The sequence below is a fragment of the Hippocampus bargibanti genome, linkage group LG04 (assembly GCF_051943395.1).
Source record: "Hippocampus bargibanti isolate YZ-2025 linkage group LG04, ASM5194339v1, whole genome shotgun sequence".
Taxonomy (NCBI): domain Eukaryota; kingdom Metazoa; phylum Chordata; class Actinopteri; order Syngnathiformes; family Syngnathidae; genus Hippocampus; species Hippocampus bargibanti.
This window is the reverse complement of record NC_142737.1, coordinates 4,741,747-4,760,838: the sequence shown is the minus strand read 5'-3', so window position 1 is coordinate 4,760,838 and position 19,092 is coordinate 4,741,747. Positions and strand designations below refer to the sequence as shown.

Here is a 19,092-nt window from a genome sequence, read left to right as displayed (position 1 = left end):
AAGTTCTGCAGTTCTTCCTTACACGTTTGTAGTCCACACCAGCACTTCAACTCCACCAGAATGCAAGCTAACCAACCAAACTTATTGAAGCAGATATGATGTTATATGTAACCTTCATTGCAAACCCACCCAAAAAAAATGATGTGAATGCATGAGAGAACCGCTGCGCTGTGGAACAAAGCGGAGATGATTCATTTTCTGAGGTAACTAAACTCAGTGGGGTGAGACGCTGTCTGCCAACGCCACGTGCGGCACCGTAAATAAGACAAATGTTCCTTCCGATTGCACTCGGGCGCTTAATCTTTTTGACTTTGTCTGCATGCCGATTGTATGGCATTCGGGAAATGAGGTGAATGCGGACAGTATTTGACTACGACTCTGTCTTCTCGCTCATGGGAATTGGATGAGCTGCCTGTTTTCCTATTTTCTGTAATGGGACTTCTGTATGGATCGATAGGTGGAGGGATGGATAGAACGAAAATGAATGAATGAATGACTGAATGAAATAATGTATTTGCACTGTGAAGTGTTGAAGGTTTTTATATTTATATATACAGCGATACCTTGGCTTACAAACTTAATTGGTTCCCAGAAAGTGTGTGTTAGGTGAAAAGTGTGTCTTCCAAACATAAATTCTCCATAGGAAGCCATTAAAATGAGAATAATACATTCCCAGGTCCCCATAAAACATAATTTTCCACTAAACAAAGTGTCTAAAATAACGTCTGCAACTTTGACGTCGGTCATACAACTTACAGTTTTTCAAATCAAACGTTTGCTTTATTCAATAAAGCAAACATTTGAACGAAGATTTCAAAATCACAATAAATTATTCCGATTTCAAAATCTTCGTTCGGTTTGGAAATTTCTGAATTTCGGTTCGTTTGGCAATTTGCATAATCGGCAGCCAATCAGAAGCCTGCATCGAATAACTTTGTGCTTGCGGGTGCATTTGGATATGATTTTCCAAAGTAGACGCACAGAGAACACAAAAAAAATGGATAAGTGGTTAGCCATAATCGAGCCAAAACTCAGCCCCAGAAGAAAGATTCAAAAGAAGCTAACAAAATTTATGACACTATAAAACGTAAGCGTACATTAAAAGCATCGTGGAAAGAGGAGTTCACGTGGCTTGTAGCAGACGACGCAACGCAAACTTTGCCATTGTGCAACATGCCGAACAGTGTATGGACAAATGACAACTGGAGCAAAATCATCAGCAAGGGATATTTACCATAAATAAAGCAAGGGAGCATTTGTGGTAGGTACATTAATTGCTTAATTTTAAAGTGTTGTTCTGTTATATATTCTGATTATCAATCCTTAATACTTTTCAACAATGTTTTTTTTTTCGCGATTAGTCATCTTATTGTGTTTCAAGTTGTGAAAAATGGGGCAGGCAACTTTATATATACACTGATACCTCGGTTGGCTTACAAACTTTTCAGTTTACGAACGTTAAATTTATGAAAACTTTACCTTGGCATACAAACTATTTTTCTGGATACACACCGAGCGCCACAATGAGTGATGTGTCGTTCGCGAACGAGCCTTTTCTCCGAAAAAGAAAATGACAGCCGACTGTTTTTGTACTCTATTCCCCGCCCCCAGTCTTTGGTTAAAGCCATGTGATTGGTCAAGAATGCAGCAGTGAGGGGAGGTGGTTCAAACATGAAAGAGACAGGCAGACAACAGTGAGAGAGTTTCAACTTGGATAGTTCAAAGGCAGAGTGTAGTCTGCAAGCTTAAAATATCCCATCAATCAGGCTCCACAAACAACCTGCACAAGCCATCTGTACACTTGATGCAAAAAGCCTTCAACCCAGCTAAACAGAACACAATTGATGACGAACTAGATAAAAGTATCACAGAGAAAGCACCTACATGGGATCATTCCTCAAGATGGTGAAAGAAGGTTCCTCATCAAGCGTTTAATGCTGATGAAACCGGCCACTCCATTCCATCCAGCCATCAACGACCATTACAGTTTATTTCTTTAATTATAATACCATAGCACATTTATTATACATAAAATTAAAATAAGGTATATTTTGTGTAGTTTTAAGGCTTCGAAAATTAGAAAGTAGAAAATTATGTTTTATGGGGACCTGGGAACGGATTATTCTCATTTTAATGGTTTCCTATGGGAAAGTAATTTTTGGGATACATACTTTTCGCCTTACACACTGTCTGGGAGCCAATGAAGTTCATAAGGCAAGGTATCACTGTCTTACCCCTGAGGCTCAGAAGCTACTGTTTTTTCTGAGGACTCACCTGCTAAAAATATATATATTTGTGCGGTTAATCCTTGAGAAGCTCACAGAGTTGAAGTCTCTCCTTTTCATTGTTTGAAAAAAGTTTTGATTGAACATGACAATTTTTCAACTTTTGGGGCTTTGGATTTGGATAGAAGGCACTCATGCATGGAATATATAAACGTCTGCCTCTCAGGCAGTCTGTGCCGATCAAAAAACAAGTCCGATTAGTATTTCAAAGGCGTTATTTTGCCGGGAGAATAGCGTAGTCACGGTTCGGAAGGCGCTGGAAGTTCTGGGTTCGAATCAGTTCAGACCCTCCGTGTGTTGACACACGGGAACTCAATCAAACACTGACGCCATTGCGCGTTGTGCCGCTGTCACCTACATTTCTTCCATCCCCTAATTTGTTACAACATCCTCGGCATCCGTCACGCCGGTGGTCATCAATTGGGCGATACCAGCGCTTGTGAAACGATGATGGGGAGATTAAGTTGTCACATCTCTTTCTTTCCATCACTCCGCCGCACTTGCTAAGGCCGCCGGTCGCTGAGTAGAGACGCATTAAGCTTTTAGTGCACGTTTTACTTTTGCCTGTAAAATTCTATGCTTTGCTTTTAATGTTTTGAGGGGCAGCCGTTTTCAAGGCGCTGCACAAAGCGCTTATAAAACTGTTGATGAAAGACCTGTCGGAGTGATCGCCGGCGTTTTGTCTCCCGAAAGAACCCCAAGGTGGCACTTTTCAAAGGACGACCATGCGAGAACACGGGTAATGCCACAAAACATCATTGTGGAACACTTTGGGGCCATTATACAGAACTGCGATGACGGCCAAAGAGCTGCTCGCAATTCGGCGGTATTTCATCTTTTCAATGTTTGTGGCTACGCTGACAAATGCAGTGAAAGTGAGGATAAACGGACCAGCGAAAATGCATTTGACTGAACGTAATTGAATCCAAAATTCCTGAAGTTGACATGAGGCGATACGAAAACGCCGCAGAACAGTAATTATCGTATGAAATAGGAATCTGCATTACTTATCAGAATCAGAAATTCGTCCCACAATGGGGAAATTTGCAGTCCACAGCAGCAATTTGAATGGGGATGGCTTACGAACTTAATTGGTTCCCAGACAGAGTGTGTAAGGTGAAAAGTGTGTATCCCAAAAATACATTTCCAGTAGGAAACCATTAAAATGACAATAATCCGTTCCCAGGTCCCCATAAAACATAATTTTCTACTTTCTAATTTTCTAAGACTTAGAATTACACAAAATATACCATATTTTATGTATAATAAATGTGCTATGGTATTATAATTAAAGAAATAAACTGTACTGTATAATAAAGTGGTTTTATTTACCTTTTTGATGGTCGTTGATGGCTTGATTGAATAGAGTGGCCGTTTTACTCAGCATTAAACCCTTGATGAGGAACGTAACCTTCCATCACCATCTTGAGGAATGATCCCTTGTAGGTGCTTCCTCTGCGATAATTGTATCTAGTTCCTCATCAATTGTGTTCTGTTTCGCTGGGTTGATAGCTTTTTGCATCAAGTGTACAGTCGCTTGTGCGGGTTGTTTGTGGAGCCTGATTGATGGGATATTTTAACCTTGCAGTCTACACTCTGCCTTTCAACTATCAAAGTTGAAACTCTCTCACTGTCGTCTGCCTGTCTCTTTAATGTTTAACCCCCCTCACCACTGCGTTCTTGACCAATCACGTCGCTTTAACCGAAGACTGGGGCCCGGGAATAGAGGACAAAATCAGTCGGCAGCCATTTTGTCGTCAGAAGAACGGGCTCGTTCGCGAACGACACATCACTCATTGAGGCAGCTCCGTGTATGACAAAAGTTTGTATGCCAAGGTAAAATTTTCAGAAATTTAACGTAAGTAAACTGAAAAGTTCGTAAGCCAAGGGGTTCGTAAACTGAGGTTTTCGACCATAATCCATTCTTGAAAAATGTTTGAAAACCGATTTGTTCAAAAACCGAATCAGGACTTCCCATTATAATCAATGTAAACTTTTAAATTCGTTCCAAGTGTTAAAAAACAGTGTATAAAAGCACATTGTAACTATTTTACAGAATAAACTGTCCACGTATGTAATAAAAGTGCAAGTCATTTGTAAAGTACAATAAAAAAAACGTAATATGATTTATTTTCTACAATTTTAACTCATTCACTGCCATTCCCGAATTGTGTTTGGGAATTGAAAATACAGTATGAAGTGGAGCTCCATTCCTGAATTTGTTTGGGTTTTGGTTTTTCTTGCGAGGGGTTCCGATAAAGCACTGGTCAGACCTCTGGTAATGTTTTTTTTCCCTTTCACGAGTTTGCAGCATTTGCATTTTGTACAGCCCCCCACCACTTGCACCTCATATTACTCCAGACCCATATAATTTCATTTGTAACACTGTATTGAATTTTTATGTAGTCCTAAAAGTCAATATTCTGTGGGTCCTGGAATTCAAGTGACAATGACTAAAACCATGGCACTGGAGTGGACACATTTTTGCATGTCTAGCAGTGAATGAGTTCATTAATGCCTCATGGTTTGAACCGTGAGCTCGATCTGCCGGAACCCCATTCCCGCTCGATTTGATATGTCACTAAATTTCATTTTATGGCTAATTACGGCAAGGTGTTATGTTGGCGACTGGCATCCCGACTTCACAAAATATTAACTAATGAACACAAAAATTCGACTCTGTGACACAATTAAAAAAAAATAACATTTTCTTGACCTAAATGAAGGCAATGTTCTTTTTTGAGCGCCGTTTGATTTGATGATGCCGGACAACAGTGCACTATTTTGTATGTGCACGCCATGTCGCACAGCGACTGTTTTCACTGCCTAATTATTTTTGTTTTTCCAAATTATGTGCATAAGGCCAACACTAAAAAAAGAAGACATGACATGTTGAATTGTACTTTCTACATATCTCTCACACTTACAAGTGACCACCATACAATTCTTGTAGAATTTAATAGGATTTTATAATAATAATAATAATAATAATAATAATAATAATAATAAATTTATTTTATAAGCACGTTTCAAAACTCTTAAGGTCACTTTGCAGTGACAGGATAAGTTTTCTGTGGGTGAGCAGCGGCAGCCACACGCGACAGCGTTCACTCAACCCGGAAGTAAATGGAAAGCTAGCTAGCCAACTAGTAGATAGATAACAGATAGCCAAAATATAGTTAGCTCACTAGTTAGCTAGCAACCTAGATCGCTATATAGCTAGCTAGCTAGATAGCTAATTAGTTAGCTAATACACAGATAGAAAGCTAGCTAGCCAGCTAGTAGATAGCTAATATATAGCCAACAGATAGCTAGCTAGATAGCTAGCCACATAGATAGCTAAATAATAATAATAATAATAATAATAATAATAATACATTTCATTTCTAAGCGCCTTTCAAAACTCTCAAGGTCACTTTACAGTCACAGGATAAATATTTCTGTGGGTGAGCAGAGGCAGCTACACGCATATAACTAAAAGATAGGTAGCTAGCTATAGAGCTAGCTAGATAGCTAGTTAGCTAATACACTGAATGTCACCAATTAAATTAATAATAATAATAATATCTTTTCCAATACTTTTGCTCAGGAAATGAATTTTGTATGTATGTGTGTGGGGGGGCGGGTCTAATTAAATATGCAAATGTCGTTGAAGGCTTTGCAAATATATTTTAGATGTTGCCAACTAGTTCTCAATGTGTGAGTTTGATTTAGTCAGAGAGAAACGATGCACTCAAAGCACACATGGTGAAGTGGCATTTTGCCGCAATGCTGCGTAAAAAAATATAGAATAAGAACAATTTCCGCCCTCTTGACAGGAGATGAGAGCCAATCTCTTTTTTATGAATGGATGCAAAATGGTAATAAATGACCCAAAGAACCCTTTTGAGGAACATTTCTGCCATGTTGCTACTTGCTGAAAAGCCATGCTGTTGTACGGTGCTCATATCTCAAATTTCTGCTCTTAAGTCAAAGCAAAAAAAAAAAAAAAAAAAAATCGGAATTTCAACTGGTTCCAGAAAAACAAAACCATTGGTACCCTCTCACTTTCTGTGCATGTTTTTCAAGACCAAATCATTGTTTAAGCTGTTTATATTTTAGTATTCATACTCTTTGTATGACTTTTGTTTTGAGGGTGCGCCTTGAGCTTTATTTTTTGTCACGTCAAATGAGCGCCTTGGCCCAGTTAGTTTCGGTAGCCGCTGCGACAGTATTTCAGGCACTTTTTAAGAGTCGTGGATTGGGTTTGATGCGGAACGTAGTTAAGGTCTCAACGACGATGCATTTGTCAAGTCCGAATATTCACTAAAGGCTGAGCTGCAATCACGCTAGGCTTGTGGTGAAGTCATCCGTGGGCATGTTGCAGCTCATGCAGATGAAGTCATTGAGGGCGACCAGTGTTCTTGTTCACGCAGCTTCTAGTGACTCATTGCCTCATTGTCTGTGTGCATGTGAAAATAACCCAAGAGATGGACATGTCTGAGGAGCACAAATTGAAGTTATACCTGCGGCATTGCTTTAAAAACATCGCCTTGAAAATTCTTACAGTGCCGGCAGTTGATAGGAAAAAAAAAAATCATTTTAGTCACACAGAATCAAAGAAACGGAATAGTTCGCATTCTTCGGAGAGCTGTCGCTTTGTGATTTGATGCGAGAGACAATTTTGTCGAACAGCGATGAATAAAAACTGTTTGCGACAAGTTATCTCTGAGCATATAGCTACATAAGGGTAACCAAAACAACCCTGAAATTGGCTGCCAATTCGGTGTACAGTCGCTTTTCGCCTGGAATCCGTTTGGAGAAGCGCCAGCTTCATTGTGACGCTAATAAGGGTAAATGCTTTCCAAATTGATGGATGAACGCTAACCGAAACATGAAAAACACTTGACAGGACACCATTCATCATGCATTCTGTGACTTTCATAAACAAATCCAGTTGTTATCAACACGAGCCGAAAAACAATGGCTGACAAACAATTGAAATATAGTGATACCTCGGTTTACGAACCACTTGGCTTACGAACTTTTCGGTTTACGAACGTTACATTTATGAAAATTTTACCTTGGCATACGAACTTTTTTCGTACACAGAGCTGCCTCAATGAGTGATGTGTCGTTCGCGAACGAGCCCGTTCTTCTAACAACAAAATGGCTGCCGACTGTTTTTGTCCTCTATTCCCCGCCCCCAGTCTTTGGTTAAAGCCACGTGATTGGTCAAGAACGCAGCAGTGACGGGGGGTGGTTTAAACATGAAAGAGAAAGGCTGATGACAGTGAGAGAGTTTCAACTTTGTTCAAAGGCAAAGTGTAGACTGCAAGGTTAAAATATCCCATCAATCAGGCTCCACAAACAACACGCACAAGCCATCTGTACACTTGCAATGCACACGCAAAAAGCTATCAACCCAGAACACAATTGATGAGGAACAAGGTAAAATCACAGCGAAAGCACCTACCTACAAGGGATCATTCCTCAAGATGATGAAAGAAGGTTACGTTTCTCATCAAGTGTTTAATGCTGATTAAACCGGCCACTCCATTCCATCAAGCCATCACCGACCATCACAAAGGTAAATAAAACGACTTTATTATACAGTACAGTTTATTTTTTTAATTATAATACCATAGCACATTTATTATACGTAAAATAAGGTATATTTTGTGTAGTTTTAAGGCTTAGAAATACATTTTTGGGATACACACTTTTCGCCTTACACAATCTGTCTGGGAACAAATTAAGTTCGTAAGCCAAGGTATCATTGTATCTGCTCTCTTGTAGATCTCTTTCAGGTCTCCAATCAATTACCATGCGAGCTCAGAAATGATAAATAATGAGCTAAGCTGGCAGGGTAACAAATTCCTGCGAGCAAATCCGCTATTTCACCTTTGGGGAAAAAGCAGATGAATCAAAATGGCTGTCTTAATGACTCCCCGGTTACATCTTAATCAATCAAATACGCCGTTAGCATATGCTTTGTTTTCAACCGGGCAGTGCCGCAAATCGACACGGCATGATCACACATTTGGCTGCGATTGACACATTGCCAACGACGACTTTGATTCTCAATCATCGGGGCTGGATGACTTCACACCTTTGGAGACACTCTCGCTACGTTGCGTTTTCATCCATAGATCACGTCGCGAGTTATAACACCAGGTCCCCCGAAGGAAATTTCCAGGCATCACATTGAAACACAGACTCACCAGTGGTGGACCGTCAGGGCCTGCAAGGCCTTCTCGTCTGGCCTAAAAATATCTGAATCACTGACTGATTATAGTTATATTTTGTCCATGAGGTCTTCTGAAATAATTCCAAATGGTCTTAAAGCTTCCTTATATGGCTTTCCCCCCATTACGCTGCCTGGCTAGCTATCTAATAGCTATATAACTATCTGGCTAGCTATCTAATAGCTATATGGCTATCTATCTAGCAAGATTACCGTTGAAAGTCGGAAAGGAGATGGCAAAAATGAACAAATGTATCTATTCGCTATCTAGCTGCCTGACTAGCTGTCTAATAGCTATATAGCTATCTGGCCAGCTATTTAATAGCTATATAGCTATCTATCTAGCGATCTAATCGCTGTATAGCTATTTAGCTGGCTGTCAATTTGCTAGCTAGCTAGCTTTGTTTCTATTTGAGTTACTTCCGGGTTGAGTGAATGCTGGCGCGTGTGGCTGCCGCTGCTCACCCGCAGAAAATGTTATCCTGTGTCTGTAAAGTGACCTTGAGAGTTTTGAAAGGTGCTTATAAATGAAATTTATTATTATTATTATTATTATTATTATTTGTTACCAGGGTCAAAAATCTATCTGAAGGCCTTCACAATCAGTTCTGCGGGCCCTGTAGCATAAAATAATTGTCAATCAAACTGTTGCTTTAACTCATCAGATTTCGAGTTGGCGACACCAAGGCCTTGTCGCAGGCCTTCCCTGGCTAACAGTACCCTCTAGTGGACTTGTAGTAAATTGCACCACCTTTTTATATGAGTTGCAGTCGCAGCTGTAGCTGCAGTAATGGTTTTGTATGGTCATAGTTATTAAGAGTTGGATTGATTCTGACATAGCACAACTGAAGGCCTAGGTGTCAAATGCATGGGTCGCCACTGGATTCTACAGATATCTAACACAGAGACCTAAGTAAGTCTCTGGGGGGTTATTTTGTCGAAGCTTTTTCTTTTTGTGTGCATCACTTCCGTCTTTGTCATGACAAGAACGTCAATATTCATTCGCTGTTACCTGACCGTCTCATTTTGGCATTTTACAACAATTTCTGACAATTTTTTCAGACAATCCGCACTCTGTCCCCCCCCCCCCCGTCATGCCCCCGCTAATTTCAAAATAGTCTATGGCCATGCATTCATTAGCTATTCCAATCATCATTCTTTCCTCGTTTTGTCACGCAGACATTTCATGCGAGACCAAGTGATGCACCGCTGATTCCAAGCTAAAAGGATTATGCAAAAAAGCGTGCCTTTGTGCTACATCCCTACAAAGTGAGAAACAAGCAAAGAGGGGAGAAAAAATGCTGTCGTGAATGTTTCTAGATTGCGTTTGATAACACAAAAAAATGGTTTAAAAGTAAAAAGAACATCCACTGGAAATGTCTTGACAGAAGAGGATGAAAGAGAAGCATGGGATGTGTGATTCTGCAGCTTTTAGGCCTTCAGTGGGTAGAAATCATTCAATTTATTGGATAGCAGTATCCACCCATGCGGCTTGAAAGTTAAAATCTGCATTGATTGGTGGCACCGTGATGGTAATAACTGGTAAATGAAATCATCAGCTCAATGGCGCCTGCTGAGCCCACGCTGTTTAATTAGTAAAGAGGAAATCAAACAGAATGTAGAATCAATACAATGTGGGCGAGCTCTTCAGTTTACCTCACATGCCACAAGATGTGCCAACAGCATCAACACCAAACAAGAAAATGGCTGACCTCACAGACCCCTAGAGGCCCACATTTTCATCCCTTGGGAATTTACGTGCATAAACGTGACCAATGTCTCTGAAACTACTCACTCGGATTCTGCGTATAACTCAAACATTTTGGAGAATTAGATGGTTCTTCGACTTGTCTCGGAACAGTTTCAAAAATCTGTGTGTGTATGTGTATGTTATTGGCATTTTGAAAGGCCAATAAAGTCATTCATAGAAGGTGTAGAAGTACATCATGCCCTTGACCCAAAAATCATATATATTCAAATCAAAACAGTACTTTCAAAATGTATCCCATTATCCCATTCAAATGTACAGTGATACCTTGGCTTACGAACTTAATTGGTTGCCAGACTGTCTAAGGTGAAAAGTATGTATCCCAAAAATTCATTTCCCATAGGAAACCATTAAAATGAGAATAATCCGTTCCCAGGTCCCCATAAAACATAATTTTCTACTTTCTAATTTTCTAAGGCTTAAAATTACACAAAATATACCTTATTTTATGTATAATAGATGTGCCATGGCATTATAATTAAAGAAATAAACTGTGCTGTAATAAACGTGTTAATAAACATACTCTGCTGGATTAAGATTAACAACCAAACAAATATAAAATCTGAAAAGTAACCCTAACCCTGATAAGCAGTTAACATTTAATTTGGTGATGCGTTTGCGTACCTCTAGAGGGAGCCCACACGCCACAATTGGGTGTGTGATACGCCATAAATATGCAAAATATCCCTATTAAAGGACAACCGACGTCTCCGGACAAATTGTGTCCATAATTTGTAAAATGGCTTCAAATGACTTCTACTGAGCGTATTTTCCAAAGATTCCACCGCATATATCTATATTTTACGTTTTAAGACTTGTGCTGAATATTCAGGAAGTCATCTTTTTGAGTTGGTGACGAGTCCGTACGTGACGTCACTGAAGGAACGCCCCTGACTGAAAAAAAAGACACATTGTAGCAGTCCTTCCATCACGTCAATGTATTTTGCTGTACTTGTTTGGTCTGAAAACCTCGTGTTGCACCAAAAAGTCGCCAGAAGAGGGTGACCAAGCTCCATGGAAGGAATTTATCAGCCTGTGGAGACTGGCTGATTAATTCCTCACAGAAGCTTGGGCGCCATTTTCTGCCTCTCTTTGGGTGAGAGATTTTCCCCCAATGTTGCCTCAAAATGGCACAGAATAAATTATTTAATCGCTTTCAAACATGTATGCTTTCCTCTTCAGAAATATTTGAATCATATTCATAACTGGATGTGTAACAAGAAAGCATATTCTCCGAATCTGAACCCATTGTTTTTATTCTCCAGTAATGCAAGACGTATTGGCGTGATGTCACAAACTGGGGGCGGGACTTTCTGAAAATGCCCAATTCGCAGCTCAATTTTTTGCAGATTTTGGACACTTTAAGTCATTTTTATTGGTGTTTTGAATTTGAATAAAAATATCATACTGCGTGTTTTGGGTATTTTAGATGCTATAAAACGTTTTTCTGATGTCAGTTAGGAAACAAAAAAGTGACGTCGGTTGTCCTTTAAGGGTCAATAAGTGCCAAACTTTGGGTTACCTGATGAGATGGAGGCCAAGCGGAATGCATCCTGATGACGTCCGGGAGCGACTGGTTCATATGGTGACGAGTCGTCCATGTCTCCGTCTGAAGGGGCAGAACAAAATGGTTGAAGCACCTCAGTGAAACCACTTAGAATCCTGGATGCGTCTTTATGATGAAATGTTTCTCCTTGAATTCCCAGCGATGATTTTGTGTGTCTGAACAAACGGCTGTCGCAGTATTTGTATAGATTTAAAAAAAAATCAATATTCACAGCCATGTACCTTTGCTTTGGACCTTGTGGTTCGATGTAAGTATGCAAAGTAAATAGCAGCATGTTTTATTCGCTTAGGCGATAGATGCTCTTTAAAAAAAGAACATACAAATACAAAACAAGGGGTTCAAAAAATCTAATTAGAATCTAATTAAAATCTAATTAGAAACGCAAAGCGCCTCCTGTATACACTCTGTCTGTCGTTTGTAATCCCGTTCACAGCCATTAAATGTGTCTGAGAAACTGTATGAGCAACAGTTTGGCGACCCTCAAAGACTCACAACATCTCGCGAGGCGGCCATCTTAGCTTATGTGTGCTTAACTCAAAGCCAGACGATGCAAAAATGTGTCTACGCCAGTGTCAGGGTTTCTGTCATTTTCACTCAAAATACGGGACGTGAGCCCGACGCAAATGCCGGATCTCGCTCATGGTCGGCGCCGCCGCCTCTTTGACACGGGTGACCTTTTCTGGCTTCTCCGTTAGCAGGGAGAGCAATTTTTGGACAGCTCGCATGTGTGGGAAGCCGTGCGTATTTGGGTCAGCAGAAAGCGTGTGCGCCAATACAGTAATAAAGATAGATAATACAAAATATAAAATGATTAAAATGATACTAAAAGTTATAAGATTTATAAATGAACTGTCAACATTTTGGTATATAATAGTATTCAATAGAAAATATTGCTTAAAAACAACAGATTGACATCGTATACTATCCTGTCGTATAGGAGATGTCAGCGTGTTATGATCACGTGATCCTCGCGTCAGCCATTTTGAATGCTTTTCGATTTACGACCGTTTTGTCAAAACGGAACCCAGTCATAACTCGGATGTTACCTGCATATCCCTAATGGACAGAGGTGGCGGTGCCAGACTTCTGCTTTGATAGATCCTTGCTCTAAGGTATGGGGGAGCAGTGGACTACACCTTGAAGCTAATCTGATTACTTTTTTTTGGCATGTCTGATTATGTTCTATGACTGGCCCTGATTGCCCCTTTCGCACTGCTATCACCTCAAGCGCGACCAAGCCTACGTGGTAACGATCTAAGAATCCAAATTGAACCTCAAACCACCATGGCTAATTCAGCGTAAGAAACCTTAGACTGTCTTCTTTCATCTGGAAAAAAGAGTTAATTCCTAAGTTATATGGACTTATCTGAGCTTGAAAATGGGTCAGTTGTACAAAATACAATAAAATACGTACATATTGATGCATATAGCGCTTTAACAACAGCTGACGCTGTAACAAAGCGCTGACATGGACAAAAGGCAAATGCTGTCCCATTGTGGAAGGGAAAAACATTGCCAGGGGCCTGACCAGCGCTTTATCGGCACTCAAACAAGAAAAAACAAAACCCGAACGAATTCAGGAATGGCGCTCTACGTCATATTTAAAATTCCTGAATACATTTGTGAATGACAGTGAATGAGTTAATATTACTGTCATGACTGCATTCAGAGTGCCGAGGATAGCTGGTGGCAGGTAAAAACATTGCCAGAGGTCTGACCAGCGCTTTATTGCCAACCCCGCAAGAAAAAAAAAACGAAACCAGAACCAATTCAGGAATGGCGCGCCACGTCACAATTTTCAATTCCTGAATACATTCGGGAATGGAAGCAAATAAGTTAATCGAAAACAAAAATGTGAATCTGATTTATCAGGTTCATCAAAAGAAAAACAAAACAACTGACAACTTCCTGTTGATTGGACAGCATGTTTTGTAAGTTTGGAGATGACAACATGTGCTGCTTGCACAATCAATCAAAGAGGCAATCAGCAGCAACGGAATATTTTTGTTTGATATTTTCCATCATTTTACTTTTGTATGTCTCATCTGAGAACGCCTCATCAACAAATCAGGAAGCAGAATGGAAGGCAGTGATGGAATCAGCCGCGCCTTAATTTTTCACCCAAAATCAGGAGCTGTAAAAGTTGTGAAAAACTGATGATGAGAAAACAAAAACAAGCATAGACAAGCTTGCTGTACAAGAAATTTTTCAAAGGTGTGTCCAGAGGGGAAAGAAAAGTACAGTGATACATTGGTTCACAAATTTAATTGGTTCCCAGACAGAGTGTGTAAGGCAAAAAGTGTGTATCCCAAAAAATAATTTCCCATAGGAAAGCATTAAAATGAGAATAATCCGTTCCCAGGTAATAAAAGTTTTTCTACTTTCTAATTTTCCAAGCCTTAAAACTACACAAAATATACCTTATTTTATGTATAATACATGTGCTATGGTATTATAATTAAAGAAAAAAACTGCACTGTATAATAAAGTGGTTTTATTTACCTTTGTGATGGTCGTTGATGGCTTGATGGAATAGAGTGGCCGGTTTCATCAGTATTAAACACTTGATGAGGAACGTAGCCTTCTTCTTTCACCATCTTGAGGAATGATCCCTCGTCGGTGCTTTCTCTGCGATAATTTTATCTAGTTCCTCATCAATTGTGTTCTGTTTAGCTGGGTTGATAGTTTTTGCATCAAGTGTACAGATGGCTTGTGTGTGTTGTCTGTGGAGCCTGATTGATGGGATATTTTAACCTTGCAGTCTACACTCTGCCTTTATCAAAGTTGAAACTCTCTCACTGCCGTCTGCCTGTCTCTTTAATGTTTAAACCACCTCCCCTCACTCCTACGTTCTTGACCAATCACGTGGCTTTAACCGAAGACTGGGGGTGGGGAATAGAGGACAAAAAAAAGTCGGCAGCCATTTTCTTTTTGGAATAGAGGAATACGGCTGTCATTTTGTTGTTAGAACGGACTCGTGCGAACGACACATGACTCATTGAGGCAGCTCCGTGTGTATCCTGAAAAAAGTTCATATGCAAAGGTAAAATTTTGATGAATTTATCATTCGTAAACCGAAATTTTCGTACGCCAAGGAGTTCGTAAACCGAGGTATCACTGTAATCTCTGGCATGTGTATGTCTGTAAAGTCATTGTTTTATGTGAAGCTCTTTGCTCCTCCACCCACTACCCGCCGCCCCCCTCCACCACCATCAATATTGACAATCATAACAAGATCCAGAAGCTCTCATGGAGCCACTGGCAACCGAGCACAGTGTGTGAACGCTAAGTGTGTGTGCGTGCGACTGTGTGTGTGTGTCGAGAGGAAGAAATGGAAGCGAAAATGTAATCCTCTAATCCTCAAAGTTTGGAGTGTGTGCATTTTTTGCTTTTTCTCCTTTTTGATTGTGCATGCTGATCAAATTGTATATCCCGGCGTGTTTTGGAAGCGTATGCTCGGTTGATTGGCTTGTTGGACACATGGAGAACATCCCATGGATGTGTTTAATTAGACTTGCATTCTGAAGTTGTGCTACATTCACTTCCTGAGGTTTTCAACAGATTTGGAATTCGCATTCGCAGGGTAAACGTTGACCGTTCTTTCATGTCAAATGGCTCCGATTCGGCTCTGGTGTATTTCATGAAACTATAAAATAAAATAAGAATCATCTCCCGGTGTGCGTGGCAATTTGATTTACATTTGATTTTTTTTTTTTTACTTTTGATTCATTTATTTCCTGATAATCCGTAAACTGAAAGTTTGAGACTGGACTATTTTTATTTATTTATTTATTTATTTAGTTGTTTATGGATTTATTTGTTTAATTATTTATTTTTTGTGTATTTATTTATTTGGCTATCTATTATTTATTTATCTATTTATGTACAGTAAAGTCTCGTTATATCGATAGTCCGGTTATATCGATAGTACCGCTTATTAGGATACTATTTCTATGAACGCAAGGAGAAAATTACATGTGCGCAGGGTCGGATATATCGATAGTCCCGGTTATATAGATATTTTTTCGGACTCCCGAGAATATCGATATAACGAGACTTTACTGTATTTAGTTATTTGGTTTTATATTGTATTGTATGTATTTGGTTATTTGGTTATTTATTTTTGTGTTTATTTTTCATTTTTATTTTATTTAATTATCCATTTGTTCGTTTATTTATTTGTTTATTTCTTTATTTCTCGATTTTGAAAGTTTGAGACTAGACTATTCGTATTTATTTATTTATTTATTTATTTATTTTCCTATTTCTTTATTATTTTCATTAGCGTGTTTATTTATTTATTTCTCTATTGTTGCATTTATTTATTTATGTATTTATTTATTTTATTATTTATTGAGTTAGTTAGTTATTTAGTTAGCTATTTGTTTATCAATTCGTTTATTTATTTATTTATTTATTTATTTATTTATTTATTTATCGATTTCGAAAGTTTGAGACTGGACTATTCGTATTTATTTATTTATTTATTTTCCTATTTCTTTATTATTTTCATTAGCGTGTTTATTTATTTATTTCTCTATTGTTGTATTTATTTATTTATTTTATTATTTATTCAGTTAGTTAGTTATTTAGTTAGCTATTTGTTTATCAATTAGTTTATTTATTTATTTATTTATTTATTTATTGGGGGGAGGGTACGGATGTCGTCCAAACCCCCCAAAAAAGATTTGCCTTAATTTCCATGCTATTATAATTTTCTCTTCCGGAGTACAAAACATATAATTTTGAGTAATTCTGTACACATATGCTTCATTGTGCAATCATTTCCAAGCTGTTTGCCACGTTATTTATCCCACTCTCCAAGCTCTTTCAAGTAATCCCAAAACACGTCAATTGACGACTCATTCCAGTGCATTTGCTGACGGAATTCTTATCAAAGGGAAAAAAATGCGGTTTGATCAAATTAAACCCAACAAATTCCTTCAGAAAATGATTCAATAGGCATTTTTAGTCCAAACACCGACGGGATTCGACCGAGTCTTTATGCATGCGTGCTCAAAATGAATCACAGGCGTTCAAATATCACTGCTCTTTGACCCACAGCCAATCATGCGTCATCATCATCATCAACACGCAATAGAAAAGTCTTCCGAGCTGTTTGGTCACGTGATGTTTTTAGCTTCGGGGCAACGATTTATAGCTGTAATTAAGCCGCCATTTGCCTTCATTTTCTCTGCCTGCGCAGAGCATGACAAGACCATCAGGCCCGCGACATCAGTCATCCCGCAGCGTATGCATTATCAATGAAGCTCAACTCCCGAGGTGATGGAGATTGTCCTTTAGATTTTTTCCTGGCATTCTTGGCAACCTCTTAATGGCTACGAGCAAAGTCAATTTTAATAACTGTCATTCACAGAACCCTTCTTCTTTTTTTTGGTTCCTGTTAGATTGATTTCACGTTCTCTATTTTGTCTGCGGTCCAATGTTGAAGGAAAAGTCACAACGCGGCCCAACCGTAAAAATGACACAATGTGTACAACGACAGCGTAATAGAATAGTGTGTTGACACCGAAAAGACGAGCTCACTTCAAGAGACAAAATAGTCCCCGAAAAAAAATAAATAATAAAGTGATAAAGTTTTGCTGTCGAAAGAGCTCCCGAAAAAAAAAGCTTGCAAAATTAGCTGTCATAGTCAAATTGCTTTTGAGGAAGCAGCGCCGTAATACGTCAACTTCATTACATTTGCGGCAACGGAGTGCAAACATGTACCTTCTTTCTTGGAATACCGCTCCCTCAAACGCATCCGGCAGCATAAATTCACTTTGCGGCGCGGCTTTTGATGTGATATTGACATTTTAAACTCAATTCCAAACCTGACAAATACAATATTGGATTAGTCCCTGATAATATTTCAAGTCACATATCCGAATGTGGGTGGGTAACCTGCGAATAGAACCCTCCCACCCCTTCCCACTACCACCTCCATCCCACCGCTCACATTTCCCTGGGCAATGTGTAATGGTAATACGAATAGTTACACACTCACTTAGCTGAAATCACAATTTTTATACATGCCTGGTGCTTGGTGATTGAGAACAGGTTTCCTTCCCCCCCCCCCAAAAAAAAAAAACGAGAAATCATTTCACTGCATCGCCGCGGGTCAGACGGATCATTAAAAAAAAAAAGGGGGGGGGGGGTTCTGCAGCCTGGTCGTATCAGCCTCCCCATTTCCATTTGGTAGCAAAACCCAATTCGGGTTGTGACAAGCCGGCGTTGAATGTTGCCATCATAGCACTTCAATATTTCATGTAAAACGTGATTAGTGTTTCTTTATGGCAACGTCGCGTAGCCTGCCGGAAAAGCATCCAAATAATTAATCCGTCTGAGTAAGTATTTACAAAATAATTTAACCCCTCTGCGTGAGGGAAGGGAGGGGGAGGCCTGCGTTGACAACAAGCAATTTCAATTAACGACGAGTGAGCTGCTGCCAACACACACATATACACACACAAGCACACACGGACAGCCGCGATGACACCCTGCGGGTCTGGAAGTCGACTTGGGGAAAGCCACATTTCATTTCGTGGCGCTGCAAGGACTGAGTCTTAACTCATTCACTGCTAGACCATGTGCAAAAATGTGTCCACTCCACTGCCAGGGTTTTTGTCAGTGTCACTCGAATTCCACAAAATATTGAGTTTTAGGACCACATCAACACACAATGCAGCATAAGAAACCTTACACTCTCTTTTTTTCATCAGAAAAAAAGAATCCTAAATGAGATGGGTCTGGAGTTATATGAGTTTGAAATGAGGGTGGCTGTTTAAAATACGATGCAATACATACAATACATTGTTTTTTTTTGGGGATCCGCACCCGCCATCACCACCTTGCAAAACGCGACAAAAGGCAAATGCTGCCCCCTTACTAGAGGTCTCACCAACGCATTATCGGCACCCCACGCAAGATAAAACAAAACCTGAACAAATTCGGGAATGGCGCTCTGCGTCATATTTTCCATTACCGAATAAATTCGTGCATGGCAGTGAATGAGTTAATGTGTGTCCTGAAATGAAATGTTTTAACAGTTAATTCCTAAATTCTCTAAGTCTGTAGTTATATGAGCTTCAAATGAGGGCGGATGTACATATTTTTATATTGTGATTTAACAACAGCTGAAGCTGGAGCAAAGCGCTAACATGGAAAAAAGGGAAATGCCGCCTCCTTGTGGAAGGCAAAAAACATTGCCAGAGGTCTGACCAGCGCTTTATCGACACCCAAAGAA

The 19,092-nt window shown here is 39.5% G+C and overlaps 1 protein-coding gene across 1 annotated transcript in view; it reads right to left on the bottom strand.

The window, feature by feature from the left end:
- LOC148898784 (GDNF family receptor alpha-2-like) overlaps positions 1–19,092 on the bottom strand; it is an 87,984-nt gene that overhangs the window by 52,153 nt on the left and 16,739 nt on the right. Inside the window, exon 3 of the mRNA XM_088993690.1 lies at positions 11,802–11,888. Within this exon, the coding sequence (XP_088849816.1) occupies positions 11,802–11,888 (87 nt within the window). The remainder of the gene's footprint in view (positions 1–11,801; positions 11,889–19,092) is intronic.